The sequence below is a fragment of the Chaetura pelagica genome, unplaced genomic scaffold (assembly GCF_000747805.2).
Source record: "Chaetura pelagica isolate M959 unplaced genomic scaffold, ChaPel_1.0 scaffold69, whole genome shotgun sequence".
NCBI classification, from domain to species: Eukaryota; Metazoa; Chordata; class Aves; order Apodiformes; family Apodidae; genus Chaetura; species Chaetura pelagica.
In genome coordinates, this window is record NW_009970724.1 from 2,752,332 (window position 1) to 2,766,373 (window position 14,042).

The 14,042-nt window shown below is 46.2% G+C and overlaps 2 protein-coding genes across 2 annotated transcripts in view; one reads left to right on the plus strand and one right to left on the minus strand.

Moving 5' to 3' along the window:
• The window catches only part of SZT2 (seizure threshold 2 homolog (mouse)), a 60,224-nt gene extending 59,973 nt beyond the window's left edge, over window positions 1-251 (minus strand). Inside the window, exon 1 of the mRNA XM_010006715.1 lies at window positions 36-251. Within this exon, the coding sequence (XP_010005017.1) occupies window positions 36-251 (216 nt within the window). The remainder of the gene's footprint in view (window positions 1-35) is intronic.
• Window positions 252-2,726: 2,475 nt separating this feature from the next.
• MED8 (mediator complex subunit 8) lies at window positions 2,727-9,022 on the plus strand. The gene is made up of 6 exons (XM_010006577.1): window positions 2,727-2,841; window positions 3,910-4,054; window positions 4,734-4,874; window positions 5,224-5,305; window positions 6,347-6,595; window positions 8,550-9,022. Exons 2-6 carry the CDS (start codon window positions 4,052-4,054, stop codon window positions 8,612-8,614), a joined length of 540 nt encoding a protein of 179 aa, XP_010004879.1. The 5' UTR covers window positions 2,727-2,841; window positions 3,910-4,051; the 3' UTR covers window positions 8,615-9,022.
• Window positions 9,023-14,042: the final 5,020 nt, after the last annotated feature.

The window sequence follows — 14,042 nt, forward strand, 5'->3', positions numbered from 1 at the left end:
GGGGCCGGGCCTCGGGTTCCGGTGTCTCCCGGCACGGACGCCCCTCGCTCCCCGGGGCCGGAGCTGAGGGGGATTCCCGCCCGCGCTCGGCCCGTCTGCTCCCCGGGGCTCAACCCCCCGCGCTGGAGCAGCTTGGGTGGGAGGCCGAGGTGCGATGGGCCCCCCCGGCGCTCCTCCTGCGGCCCCGGCAGGAGCCCCGCCCGCCGCTGCCCCAGGGAGGCTGTGAGAGCAAAATAACCTGCGGAGGTCATTCCTGATGAGCTGCTGCTGTCGCATCCCTTGTGTTTATTAGCCTTGAATGAGCTTTCACGGATGGAAGAAGGATCTAGTTACTTTTTGAAGCACCGTGAATTTTTAGCATCCATAATGTCTGATGGAAAAAGTGCTGCGTAGGTTAATGACAGGTTAACAGGCTGTAAAGATCCACCTCCTTTGGTGTCTTGGAACCTGCTGCCTGCTGTCTTCATGCAGGTCCCTGGTTTTCCTTCCAGAAAAGAAAGTGATAGTGGATTGTCCTGCAATTCCTCATCTGTTGGGTTTGTTATGTTGTCTGTTCTTGTTCTAGCCACTTGCATGTGCTGGTTTCTTTTCTGTTTTTGACTGCTGCGTCTATGGAGCTGATGAATCATTATCCTTATTGTTTTCATTTGGGCATATCCCTACTATATCCCTTTCCATTTGGAGGGACAGGAGTGACACATAATATTCAAGATGCAAATGAGGCAGGTATTTATACAGTGACACATGTTTTCTGTTGCGTTCCTCATAAATCCTACTATGTTTTTACTGCCCTGACTGCTTCTTGAGCCTTGGGCAGATGTTTTCATGGGTTACCCTCAGATAGACCCCAGGTCTTGTTTCTGAGTGATAAGGTTTAATCAGCTCAGAGAACGTAATTGTGTATGGAAAGTAACAATTTATTTTTCCTCTTTATTTTGCCACATGTATAGTTTTATGTTTACCTACTCTGAATTTCACCTTTACCTCTCAGTTACGCCACATCAGGAGGTCCTTCAGCAACCCATCCAGTGAGCCCTGTCTTTACTACCTCAGGGCAATTTAGTGTTGGTAACAAACTCCTTGAAGCATTAGTTAAATATAGCAGGCGCCTGAGCGAAGCCCAGTGTTCCTTGGAAACATCAGTCAGTGATGTTGCATGCAGGCTTTGCAGCGCTTACATCTGCTTCCAGCTCTTCATGGCTTTGGGGAGAGCCTAAGGAAGCAGGAGGTTTGGAGTATGCTGCTGCTGCAAGAGCAATGTGTGTGCAATAGGATTTCATTCTTCCTCTTGAGGGCTTCTCGGATAAGCACAGGCCGGGGGACTGTCGTGGGTGCATGTACCTGGCACCCCGGCAGTAGAACACTGGGTACCAGCCCAACTTGTAACACAGGCGTTAGTTCATCTCCTTGCACAAACACAGTATGCACAAACATTTCTTAATTGGACAGGAACTGACGAGTCCCATCACAAGATGTAGGAGAGTGCTTTTAGCTCAAGGTGGAACACCCATCAATCTGCTCCGTGAGTCGACTCCATGGATCAAACAAACTTGACTCAGCAGTTTCTTTTGAGGTGATGAAGTGAAGTCTGATCAGTGGTTACTAAAAAAAAAGCCATTACAGTCTTGTCAGGCTATAAAGAAAATAGATTAAGTTTGTATTCTCATGAAGAGGGGTGATCCCTGACTGTTTCTCCTGTGTAGCTCACACTGGTCCCGTGTATGTCCACAGAACAACAATAAACTCAATAGCAAGAGTGCCAACAGTCTGAGTCACCCTATCTGCTTTCCTAATCAGCATTCCCTTTCTATTGTTTGATTGCTTTGGCCCACCCTCCTCACAGATTATAATTGTACAGTTCTCAACTTCCATGAGCAGTTAATTAGGGCTGGCACTCTTAATTATATTTTGTGCAATGCTTGTAGTGTTAAGTTAGAATGGACAAGGTTCTAAAGGGTTTTTGCAAGAGTCAAGAATATGCATTCGTGTCTTTGGCAACAAATCCCCTGTCCTGATACTTTGTCACCATCCTCCCTCGCCCAGGGATGTCAGTGGAAAAGGTTATTAAACACTGAAATCCGGAGAAAAAGGCAGGAGATGATGTGTGCAGGGGTCCATATGTGTGGTCTCGGTCACTGCAGGGCCTCCCACAGCCAGTTAAGGCACAAGGACAGTTAGAGCTGCTAGTTTATTTAGCAACTGGAGGTGGCACTTGGGCAGGAAAACAGTAAAGAATGAGACAAAAGGCAGAAACTGGTGTCTCAGCACCATGGACCTGATGCTCATTTTTCAAAGGCTGTTTTGGATGAAAATCCTGTGCCCACATCTGCTGTCAGAAAAGACTGAAGGAATTCTCGTTGGCTTTGAGCTGCATTAGCTGCAGTGGCTCACAGAGTTGGAAGGGCTATGTTTGATGGCTGCCTGAGGTGGTAAAATGCAGCTGTGAGTGAAAATGTCTTCACTACACTCATCTAGACCTGAAAGCAGGCAGCTAGCCAGGGGTTTGTCTCAGGAGCAAGTATCTTACCTAAGTGTTCTGACCCAAGGGAAAGGGGTCAGTGTGAAACCATAGAATTTTTATCTCCAGAGTCTCTCTTTGCTTCCCCTGAAAAGGAAGCTCTGTAGGAGAGATTGGACTATGGATGCATGTGTGCAGATCCACAACACCTTGGGGAAGTGTTAAGCTTTATCCTCATCCCTTGTCTTTCCTGCCTTTTTTTAGAGGGAGGAGAAGCAGCTGGAACTGACCCTGGAGGCACTCATCAGTCAGGTGGCTGACCTGAAGAACTCCTTGGTCAGTTTTATCTACAAGCTGGAGAATGAGTATGACCGACTCACATGGTAAGGTGTATCACAGGGCTGGGGACACTGACAATCACTGCTGGAGCTGTTCCTCAGCTTCAGACTCAGCTCAAAGGACTACAAATTATAATTAAAAAACAGTAGCCTATTGTCAGTAGGTTTAAATTTGCTTTTCACATTTCTGCTGGGGAAACCACTGCAGGTCTTCCATCAGAAAACCAACTGAAATCCATTGGTTTCATGCTGTATAGTAAGAGTCATGCTAATACATTTTAATCTAGGTGCTCTGAGAGCTATTGTAGTTACTTGCATCCTCGGTGACTGGAAGCTTCCTGGATGAAGTATCTCAGAGACCCACATACACTATAAATTGAGCAATGGTTCTTTCTGAATTTCTTGACCTTTCTGTCTTTTTCTGGTGCTGGTATAACCTGAGCTGTTGTATTTTGCTGGTTCTCCATGTTTTACCAGACAGTTTGAGAGACTTGCAAGGTGGCATTTTCTTGCTGGTGGAGAATAAAGATGTTACATATGCAGCTTAATAAAGTCTACAGTATCTTAGACAGTGTCTGTCAGTGCAGCAAAGCTTCACAGGCAGTTAGCATTTGTAGATGATGTTGCAGAAGGCAGGAGAGGTGATGAATCCTCCAGAGGGAGCAGGCTAGAGGGGATGTCCTTGACAAGATTATCAGTTATTTTGCTTCATTATTCCTCAGCCTGGATAACCAAGCTGTAAGTATCACCTCTCCTGGCTGCGCTGCTTTTGGAGTTACATTGTTTCTCAGCCGTTGCTCTAGAGTTGCACTGGGAGAGTTAGTCATAAGGAAAGTGTTGCTTCTGTGTATGTTACTGAAATCTCAAACAACTGCCACATCCACTGGTACTGCTTACAATGTCCCTGAGCTATTTGCAACATTGTGTGGAGGAACTGGGATTTGTCCACACCTGCACATTCAGCCCTAGGTTTTACTGCTTGCTGTCTGGCGTAGACTGATTTGAGGACTTACAGTGACATTTCCTCACTTCCCAGCCATTTGAGTGAAGAATAGATAAAAGCCAACTGTGGCATCCCTTTCCATGATCTGTCCTCTCTATATTCTTTCCCAGGCCTTCAGTTCTGGACAGTTTTGCACTGCTTTCAGGGCAGCTGAACACCTTGAATAAAGTACTAAAGCATGAGAAGACCCCACTTTTGCGAAACCAGGTTATCATACCCCTTGTGCTGTCTCCAGACCGCGATGAGGAGATCATGGTAAGAAATTTCCTTCTGTGTGTGGGCCCTGGAGTATCAGAAAATGCTTGTGTGCCTGCTAGAACTTGTCATTCCTTGTGCTTAGATATAACTGAGTAAGAAGTTATTTTCTGGCCTTAACTCTGGGTATGAAGAAGGAAAATGTGATGAGTAGTTCTGCCTGGGAGCTGCTTTGCTGGGGGAGCTACAAATACTGGCACTCGATACACTTCACAGGAGGTGTCCTGTTCATATGTCGTTGTCATGATGTTGGGACTGAAAGAGATAGTGTCTTCTTGTGTAACTGGGAGATCTCCTGGTTTTCTCTGGTGTAGCTGTGCTGTTTGTATCAGTCATCTGCATCTAGATTTGCACTGTTTGTCATCTGGCCGACATGAGGTGTGTTACAGAACCTCTGGCATGCACTGGCAGTGTTTATTCTCTACTTGAGTGAGAAAACGTTTCAGCTGATCATGGCCATGCTGTTGGGATTGCACTACAGACCCCTGTGGGTTTCTCTGACTAAACAGGCGCTGCAGATTCCTAGAAAAGAAGTTGAAACTTCCCAGTCCTCCCCAGATCAAGGTTTCCCCATATCATTCTAGAAGCCTTGCCCCAGCATCAGGGCCTGTGCTCTGGGCTTGAGCTGAGCGCTGGGTTGGAGGAGGAGGCTCTGAGTGTGTCTTGTCCAACCTTGCAGCGGCAGACAGAGGGGCGTGTGCCGGTGTTCAGCCATGAGGTAGTGCCTGACCATCTTCGGACTAAGCCTGACCCTGAGGTGGAGGAGCAGGAGAAGCAGCTTATCACAGATGCAGCTCGAATTAGCCCTGATGTGGCACAGGTAGGTGAAGAAGCTCCTTCACCCTTCCATCTGACAGTTTTCTTTCTTGTTATGTTGCCTGATATTTCTCCAGCTTACCCTAGCTGGGGCTTGGGTTCCTGCACAGTTTCACAAAGCAAGTATATCCAGCCCACTGGCTGTTCACAGGAGGTATCATCAAACCAGTCAGAGAAAGGCAAAGACTGTCCCGTCCTCATAGTCCTTTTCTGCGTGCATTAGCCTTGAGTTCACTAGGCTGTGCCACCAAAATGGTTACGTTTGGTTACACAGACCCTGGGAAGAGAAAGCTTCATCATTTACCTTGCTACCTTGTACTGGCTGATGGTTTCTGGTGGTTTTCATTTTGCAGAAACAGATCCAAAGTCTGAACAAAATGTGCTCAAATCTGCTGGAGAAAATCAGTAAGGAGGAGCGCGAGTCTGAGAGTGGAGGTATGTCACTGAGGTGGAAGTGGGCTACAGGGTCCAAGCAGCAGGCTTGAGAGAGTAGGGGCAAAATAGATAAATCAGAGAGCCTGAAGCATGGGAGCTGCAGATGAGCAGCATAGGCAAAAGTCTTCCAGAAGATGCAAGATTGGCTGTCCTGGAGCCCCCTGATTTGAAGAAGGATCCTGTGGGTGCGATTTGTCCTGCTTGTGTGATCTGTGCATGGCAGGAAGGTCATTCCAACCCCTTGCTATATCCCCCTTTGAGGAGGTGGTAAGTATTTACCAAGAAAACATCCCAATTAACTTGGATTAATAAAAATAGCTGTGAAAATGCAGTGGCAGTAAATGGAAAATCTCATTAGCTACATTCTGTATGAGTCCACAAGATGTTTGTTGGCAGGCTTTTGTGTGACATCCTCTAAATGATGGCTGCTTCAGACTCATAGTCAACTTTTTCTGGTTCTGACTTTGCTGTTGGACATTCTTATTTTATTGGTCTCTGCTATCATATCTTCACTATTTGTGGGAGTGCTATGCATAAGTCTTAAGGGTTATGGAGTTTTTTTGGTCATCTTTTGACACACACATAACATCAGCAAGGACCCAAGCACAGGTTCTGTCTGGTTTCCAGGATTAATAGTATAACTGGGCAGATGTGTAGTAGAAAACGTTGCCAACATCATGCTGCTCATGAGCCTTCAAAAGAGGATGTTGCCATTGTTTATCTAAAACACAGCACTTGTCACTTGCCATTGGATTGGCCATGGGAGAGTCTTTAGTGGGAACATTCTCATGGGTGTGGAGGAGTTGGCTCCCTCTCTCCTCCTTCTCTGGGCAGTGTATGCCCTGCTCTCAGGGGAGAAGCTCTTGCATCACCACTGCCCTTAGATTTTGCAGCTTCTTTGACCCTGCTGAGTCTCTTGGAACAGCTTGCTAGAAGCTTATCTCTGTTACATGCACCAGAACATCAGACAAGTTAATTCAGGACCAGTTATGTTTGTTTTTACACTTGATTGCTAAAATGAAATCGCTTCTTTTTCTATAGGTTTACGACAGAACAAGCAGACTTTCAACCCTGCAGATACCAATGCCCTGGTAGCAGCTGTGGCCTTTGGGAAGGGATTGTCAAATCGGCGACCCCCTGGCTCTGGAGGATCTGTCCAGTCAGGTCAACCAGGAGCTGGTGCCATCATTGCAGGTGCTTCAGGCATGCAGCAAGTCCCAATGTCAGGTGCACCAACTCAGCAGCAGCCAATGCTGGCAGGAGTGCAGATGACACAAGCAGGACAACCAGGTAAATAAGTTGCATGTCTGAGAGCAACTGAAATGCAGGAAGCAAGGAAGACAAATGCAGGTGTAGAGATCTTTCCCCAGTCACCTTTTAGATATAACTGAGTAAGAGGTTCCTTTCTGGCCTTAATAACATGAGTCAGGTTGTAACAGTGGATTAATACCTGCTGAAAATTGGCTCAGAGGTTGAAATGGATCTCGGCCGTCCAGCTTCAGCTTCTCAGCCCATATTGCAAGACCATTTAAATACTAGGCTTGGTGAACACAGGAATCAGTGTGGAGGGAGATCACAGTGTGGTTTTGCAAGGACCTATACTGGGGGTTTTGCTGTCAAATTTAAGTTGTGGGTAGGCAATAAAGTGGAGAAGTTTGATCATAAGGAGTTATTTAATGTAAGAAAAAAAAAAAAAACTGTCACAGAAGAATTCCACATACAGGCAGAGCAATTTGACTTGACATGTTCAGTACCTAGACTCTAATCTAGTTACTTGTAATTTGGGAAGTAGATACATGTTATAATAGTTCTGCAAATACATTAACCAAATGTAGGAATGACTAGAAAAGGAACAGAGAAACAAAGTATCATTAGGCCATTGTATAAATCTATTGGGCAGCCATACCTGCAATACTGTGTACAGTTCTGATCTCTGGTGCTGGGATTGGCTTTGGGGTAGGGAGAAGAGAGTACAGAAAATACTGTAAAATCCCAAGTTGTATACAGCAGGTGAATAGGGAATGATTGCTCACTATTTCCCATGATACAGAAGGATCAGTGAAAGTGCAGCAATGGGAATAATGGCTTGTAGATTCAAAACAAAAGGGAGATACTTTTCTGAATACTAAATAATTATCCTGTAGAGTGCATTGCCAAGTGCATGAGAGGTACATAAAGTTTGTATGAGATGGAAAAGTAAGTAAGTGATTTTCTGGATGAAAAATCAGTTGACAGCTAATCCTGAAGACACCATGTCTGACTCCAAGTACCTGAGCCACAGTTTATGGGAAATTGAGGGAATGCTCTGCAGCAGTATCACTGCAGGCTTGCCCTGTTCTGGTATTCCTCCTTAAATGTCCTCTGCTGTCAGGAAGGGGTTTAACCTGGGTGACCTGCAGGCCTCACCCTGTACTCTCATTCTTATGTTCATATTATTTGAGATTTTGGATATTGGATATCCTAATTGGTGTTTTCTTGTCTCTATAATGACTGTTGTTCAGAAATCAACTTGAGCAACAATCTTAATCATAAGTTAATTACGTATTTATGTAAGAACTAGAAAGTGATTTCCATGGTGACTTGGAAACAGAGAAGAACCCTGTGATACCTGGCTGCACACCCACAAACACTGTCTCGTTTTGCCCAGCACTGTACACCTACTGTAGGCTGCTAATACGATGTCTTTGAACACGTTCCTATGTGTGATTTCTGTCAGCAGAGGGTAATAGTGCCTAAGAGGGGGATGTGGTTAAGAGAAATTGAGAGATCTGAGCGAGGCTTAGCAATTTAAATATATGCTCTGACTATAAATAATGGTGCATGGAAAGGGATACAGGCTCTTGTGTTTGCCTCTCTGGAATGGAAGTGGAGATCAGGCTGGGTAATTCTGTCAGTGCTCCTGCCATCTACTTCTGTGAGACTGAACAAGTCCCACAGACCTATAGAAGCCTCCCAACAAAGAAGAAGGCTTGTTTAAAATGGAACAAGGATAAAATCTGAGGGGAGAGCAGAGGAACAGAGGAATTGTCAAGGAGATTTCTCAACAGAGAATGATGCCAATTTGTAGAAGAGAATGGTCATGCTAGGTCAGAAGCTGGAATATGCTATGGCAGGTAAGCCTAGTGTGTTGCCTGGAGTGGAACAGGAAAAGCCCAGACAGGGTTGTTGCGAGTCCTGCATGCTCCTAGGCAAGTGTCTTCTCATACAGCTGATTTTACATTGCTTTTTCTTTTTCTCTCTCCAGGAAAAATGCCTAGTGGCATAAAAACAAACATCAAATCTGCCTCAATGCATCCCTATCAGAGATGAGGTGAGAGGAACCAGACCCCAGGAACAGCAGTTACCAGCATTGTTCCTGCTGCAGCCACCAAATCATGGATTCCTTCTAGGACTTCCAAGTCCTTTCACACACACCATAGCCAGGCAGCCAGGGATTACAGGCCCTTCACTGGCTTTTATTTAGCACTGGGTGGCTTGCGTGAAGCTGCTGGTGGCCATGTTTCCTGGACACGAGTACTCCTCTGTTCAGTCAGATCAGAGGACTTTACTTCTGATATTGACCCCATCTTCTTCATGTCTGGCCTGCAGAATAGCCACCCTTTCCTGATAGAGAACCTGAAGAGCTGCACAGAGCACTGTGCTCCTCGTTTCTGCTGGTTCATTCAACATGTTCTTTCTTTACTCCCTCTTGTTGAATAAAGAGCTTGTTCTGCACACTGATGTCCATCTGTTGGGTCATAAGGACTCCCATTTTCCTTTGGTTAAGGCTACAGAGCAGCTCCAATCTAAAATACACAGGAAATGTTGGAGGCCTAGTGCTGGAGCGGCAGGCTTACACATAAAGAGCTGTTATAAAGTGAGTCAGCAGAGTACAAACATAAGCAGTAAACATCTTGTTCAATGTAAACACATTATGACTGTTCCCCAGAAAGCAAAATACTGGGAAACACTGTTACAAGGCCCACAGCAAGAAAGCAGCATTTCAGGAACGGAAGCACGGAGCTATTGTATGCTGATGCTGCTGCAAATCCTGGCTGGATCTGATTTCACCTCCCTAGTTCTCTACTTCTGTGTTTTCTATAAAGTTCCTTAGCTACTTCAGGATTTATTTGTCACTTCAGAGAGATACTTGGATCTCCTCAGGACCGCGGCACCCCTGAATTGCCCAGGCTGTGAGATATGGCCCATTTCCTTTTGGAGTTGGTCATTGTGAAGCCATCCCTGTTGTACTTTGTGTTCTTGAGCTGTAACATATATGTCTGGTGAAAGATTCTGCTGAGATTGAAGGGTGGGGAACACATGCCCACAGAGCATGTCAGTACTTGCAGCAGTATCCTAAAGATGACCATCACGCCTCTTGCTGCTCGTGCTGGGACTTCCCTTTTGGCTTGTGGTGAAAGCCAGCACTGTATTTACTCAACAGCATCTGTCAGCAATCCTACGGGTGAGGAAATCTCCGCTGGGCAGAGCTGCTGCACTGCTTGCCCCTGAGCTCATCAGATCCAGTTTATTTGTGGAGGCTGTGAACCATTCTCCCAAAACAAAACCTTCCACAAAGCTGTGACTATGGCAGTTATTGACCTGTTTTGATGTGTTGCCCCCTGGAAAGCAAGGAGCTGGGAAGTAGAAAGTTCAGCTGGAAGCACAAGCAGCTTACATGATAAGCAAAGCTGCTCCACTGTGAATGGGCCCAGCAATGCCATGTGTTTGCAATGGCACCAGCTCAGCCAGACTAATGGGATTGCTTCTTGCTCCTAATGAACATGGAGCTCCTGGCTCTCTCGGGAGCCACTGACTGTGGTGGGGAGCTGGTGTGAAGGCAGGGGCATACCTTTTTGTTCAGTGCCTCGAGCATGATGGCAGGAGAGTCAGAACCTACAGGGCTGGGCCTTGTGATGGACTGAGCAAGCAGGGACAGCTGTTTCCTGCTCTAGCTCATGTCCCTGCTTTCTTTGGGAAGGAAGGCAGAAAACTGTCAGAGGAAAGCGTGTCAGATCCCTGGCACTCATCATCTGTGGAGTATCAGCTCTAGGATTCTGCTTCACTTCTTTCCCCCAGCCTGGCTTCCTTATAAAGCTAGAATGTCTCAGCTGGCGCCGGGAGCAGCAGCTTGCCCGGGTGCTCGGGGCAGCCTGGGACATGGGCAGAGCCTGGCTGCCTGCAGCCCACACTAACCTGGCTCTCCCAGAAACGCCTCTAGTGGGGCAGGCCAGACCTTTCACACACTTGGACCGGGAGGAAGGGAAATACAGGCAGGATTTTTTTCCGTAGATTATAGAGCCGGGGAGGCTGGCTGGGCTCACCAGAGTAACTTCCTGCATGACACAGGCTGCTCTGAATTAGTTCTTGTGTAAATTTGAGCACTGTTGTTAAGAAAACAGTTGATCTTCAACTGATAGTGTCTGCTACAGTGGTTGGTATGTTGTTCTAAAGGTGAATTTTTAAATTGCACCTTATATTGACACTGCATTCTTTTAATTCCCTTCAAGTTGCTGGTTCTTCACAACCAGGGAGTGAGCCCTTGAGTTTTTCATCCCAGACAGAGGAGTCGGAAATTATGATTAAGCTTTCCTGATCCTTTTTATAATAAACTTAACTGATGAAAATCCCTTTTGCCTTAAAGCATATTTTCCATTTTCCACTTCTTGGCTTACATCCAAATCATCTTATGCATCCTTGTCCTTTGAGACACTGGGCTAGGACACACTATTCTAACTGCAGGAATGGGAATTTCAAATGCAGTGCGACTTTAACCTCTTATCCAGTCGCTGCCGGTACTTGAATGTTTAAGCAGGGAACAGGAACAAGCCTTTTACCCATAAACTCACAGTGGAAATTCATGGTCCACTGCTTGTCACCGTGGCCTGTAAGTCCAACAGGGATTCACCATTCCTGGTGCACTGTGTCAGAATAAAAGCACAGCCCTGCTGGGTCAGGGCAAAGGCTTCCTCTGTGCCCACTGCAGCAGGGGCTGGGCAGCTCAGGGAAGAGCACTCTGTCCACAAGCATGGGATGTGCCATCATGCTGAATCCTTGGAGATTTTTCCCCTGCCTTGTCCAATCACTTTTTGAACCTGTCTCTTCCTAGTAGGATAACTTCAGCAAGGAGGAGGCTCAGCCCTGGAGCGGCAGGTGCTGCTGGGCTGTCTGGACAGCATGGGCACTGGTTTGTTCTGGCCATCCAAGGCTCCCCCTGGTACCAGCTGGGCTCTAGTGCAGAGGATGGACACCTTTTGTTGTGTGCCCCCCACTGCCCGGGCATCCCAAGGTGGCTGACATGTCCCTGTCACAGGATGGCACGCTTTACCCATTGTGACTTCAAGATCCCTCAAGGTCATTTGCTTTACTCTATCTAACACTCCCTGCTAGAAACACATCCTTGGTGCCAGTTCCAGGAGACCATCTCCTCTGCTGCCCCACACTTGACCAGGCTGCTGGCACTATTGTTCCTGGATCACACACTCCACAGCAGCCAGCTCACTCGCTGATATTTAACAATATAGAGTGCCACAAAAATTATCATCTTAGTTTGATGGGATTATTCTCTGTAATCTCTGATGATTGGTATTTGTATTTCTCTGCTTTAAGTCTCTATCATTGCAATCACATATTTTTCTATAATTATTTTGCAGGGGATGACTATTGAACAGACACACCTGTTTACAAGGCCATCCTGTTTACTTTTTAAAAATACTGGCACAACAACAGCTTGCTTGTTCTCTGGAGCTTCAAGCTTCTTTTCTTTCAGAATGCCAGCATTAATAGTTTGGATTTTTAAAAATAGACTTTTTTGTTAATTTTGAGATGCAGGATACCCTGACTGCTGAGTTTTTAACATTTGTCTTATGCAACTGTTATTCAGATCTTCCTGAGTTACTGTTAGTGTGGAAAATGTTTCACCCTTGTGACAGGAATGCTTCATCTGGCTTCCTCCCAAACGCGCGAGAGAAATATTTGTTGCTTTTCCTTCCTGTCCAGCTATCCACAGTCCCAGACTGTGTGTTCCCAGGCTGTGTTGTGCATCCAGCCATGTTGTGTGATGCCTGCACCCTGTCCAGCTGCTGCCCCAGGCTGGCTCACCTCTGTAAGCTGTGAAGCTGGACACGGTGCCACCACTTCCCTGTATCTCTGCATCCACTGACCAGCACAGCTAACATCTGCTGTGTGTGTGTTCTCTTATCCCGTCCCCAAGCAGAGATGTACACACAGGTGGCTCCTTTTGTTTAAAAAAGAAAACATAACACTTTTGTTTGTTTTTTTTTAACCTACAGATTTAAGTGGGTGTCATTAAACCTTTATGGTGGAGATGAAGTACATCAGGTAGGAATCGAAATGTGACCAAAAAGATCTGGGGCACAGCTGTGGGAGGGGAACTTCTGCAGTTCTCCAGTCTCCATACTGCAGCTGAGGCTGGAAGGTGGGGTCTCAGCATGGGCTAGAAGGCTGGTTTCCATACTGCTGCTAGGATGGAACCTTTCTGACAGAAACATCTGGGACCCAAGGAGAAGTCTTCTGGTGGTTGGGTTGAGGGAGCCTGAGCATTTTTTTATGCTAAGAAGCAACATAATGGATTGTGTGCTGCCTAAAGGCACAAAGCCACGTTTTGCATTTGCATCCCTCTCAAGGCATCTTCACCTCATAGGGGACGTACAAATGCATGGAAATAGCAGCAAAATGTGTGTCTGAATCAGCCAGTGAAAAGCTGGGAAACTCCTTGAAGGTCAAAGGCATGGACAGGAAATGGCAGAATGATGAAGGCAGAAACCCCAGGTTGGCTCTCCATTTCCCTCTGGGTTTTCTCCATGAGCTTGGTGTCCCCATGAGAGCCAGATCATGCCTACATGACAGCTCGTGCCTAGAGGTGAATATACAGCCACTTTGTAGAATCCCATGAAGCTCCTCCTTTCAAATGCCGTAAATCTTCATCTGTCTTAAAAGTAACATGTTACCACTTTGTACCTCACATAGATCCTGTGGCAGTAAAAGTACATGCTCAAGAGACAAGATGTTTGGATATAATAAATGCCATCAAAACAGTTCAGGCTCATGTGACTCCACAATTTGTTTATTTATTGTCCTTATGATACAGTACCTCTCTTGCTGGATCCATAAACATTGCCTTGGTGGAAACCTGCACTTAGAAATTAATGGAAACCTTCTGCAGTTTCCTCAGGGGTAGCTCTGTACATGAAGGAATGCACAAGAGCAATGTGACGTGTCCTGGCTGGCTCCTCTGAAGGAGAAGTTTTTGTCATTATTGTTTGTTTGCTTGTTTGTTTGTTTTTGGTATGTGTGTGAGAGAGTTTTCTCAAAAAAAGGAAACTGTTGCACATATTTTTCTGACTGAGATGCACCTTTTCCAAAGTCAGGAAATCAAGAGCTGTGGTTCCTGCAGCAGTTATCTTGTCACTGCTTCTCTGATTCTGTCACTGATTTACCCGCCTGCTGCAAAGCTTCTCCCTTGGCTGCCATCATGTCCAGGCAGTTTCTGTACCAAACTAGCACTGGTGCTAAGGCCCCACTGTGCTTCATGGTGACTCCTTACCTCTGAGTGCAGAAGAAGCCCCTGGCTACTTCTGCATAATTTTTTTCGTTGAGTGTTAGCTGCCCATGCTTTGGGCCACAGGAGCACCTTTGCTGTCCACAGGTGTTATTCTGAAGCTGCAGCATTTCCCAGGATGTTTCTCTCCCGACTGCAGAACTCCCCCCCGTGATGCCTTTTGCCAGGTGGCCTTGG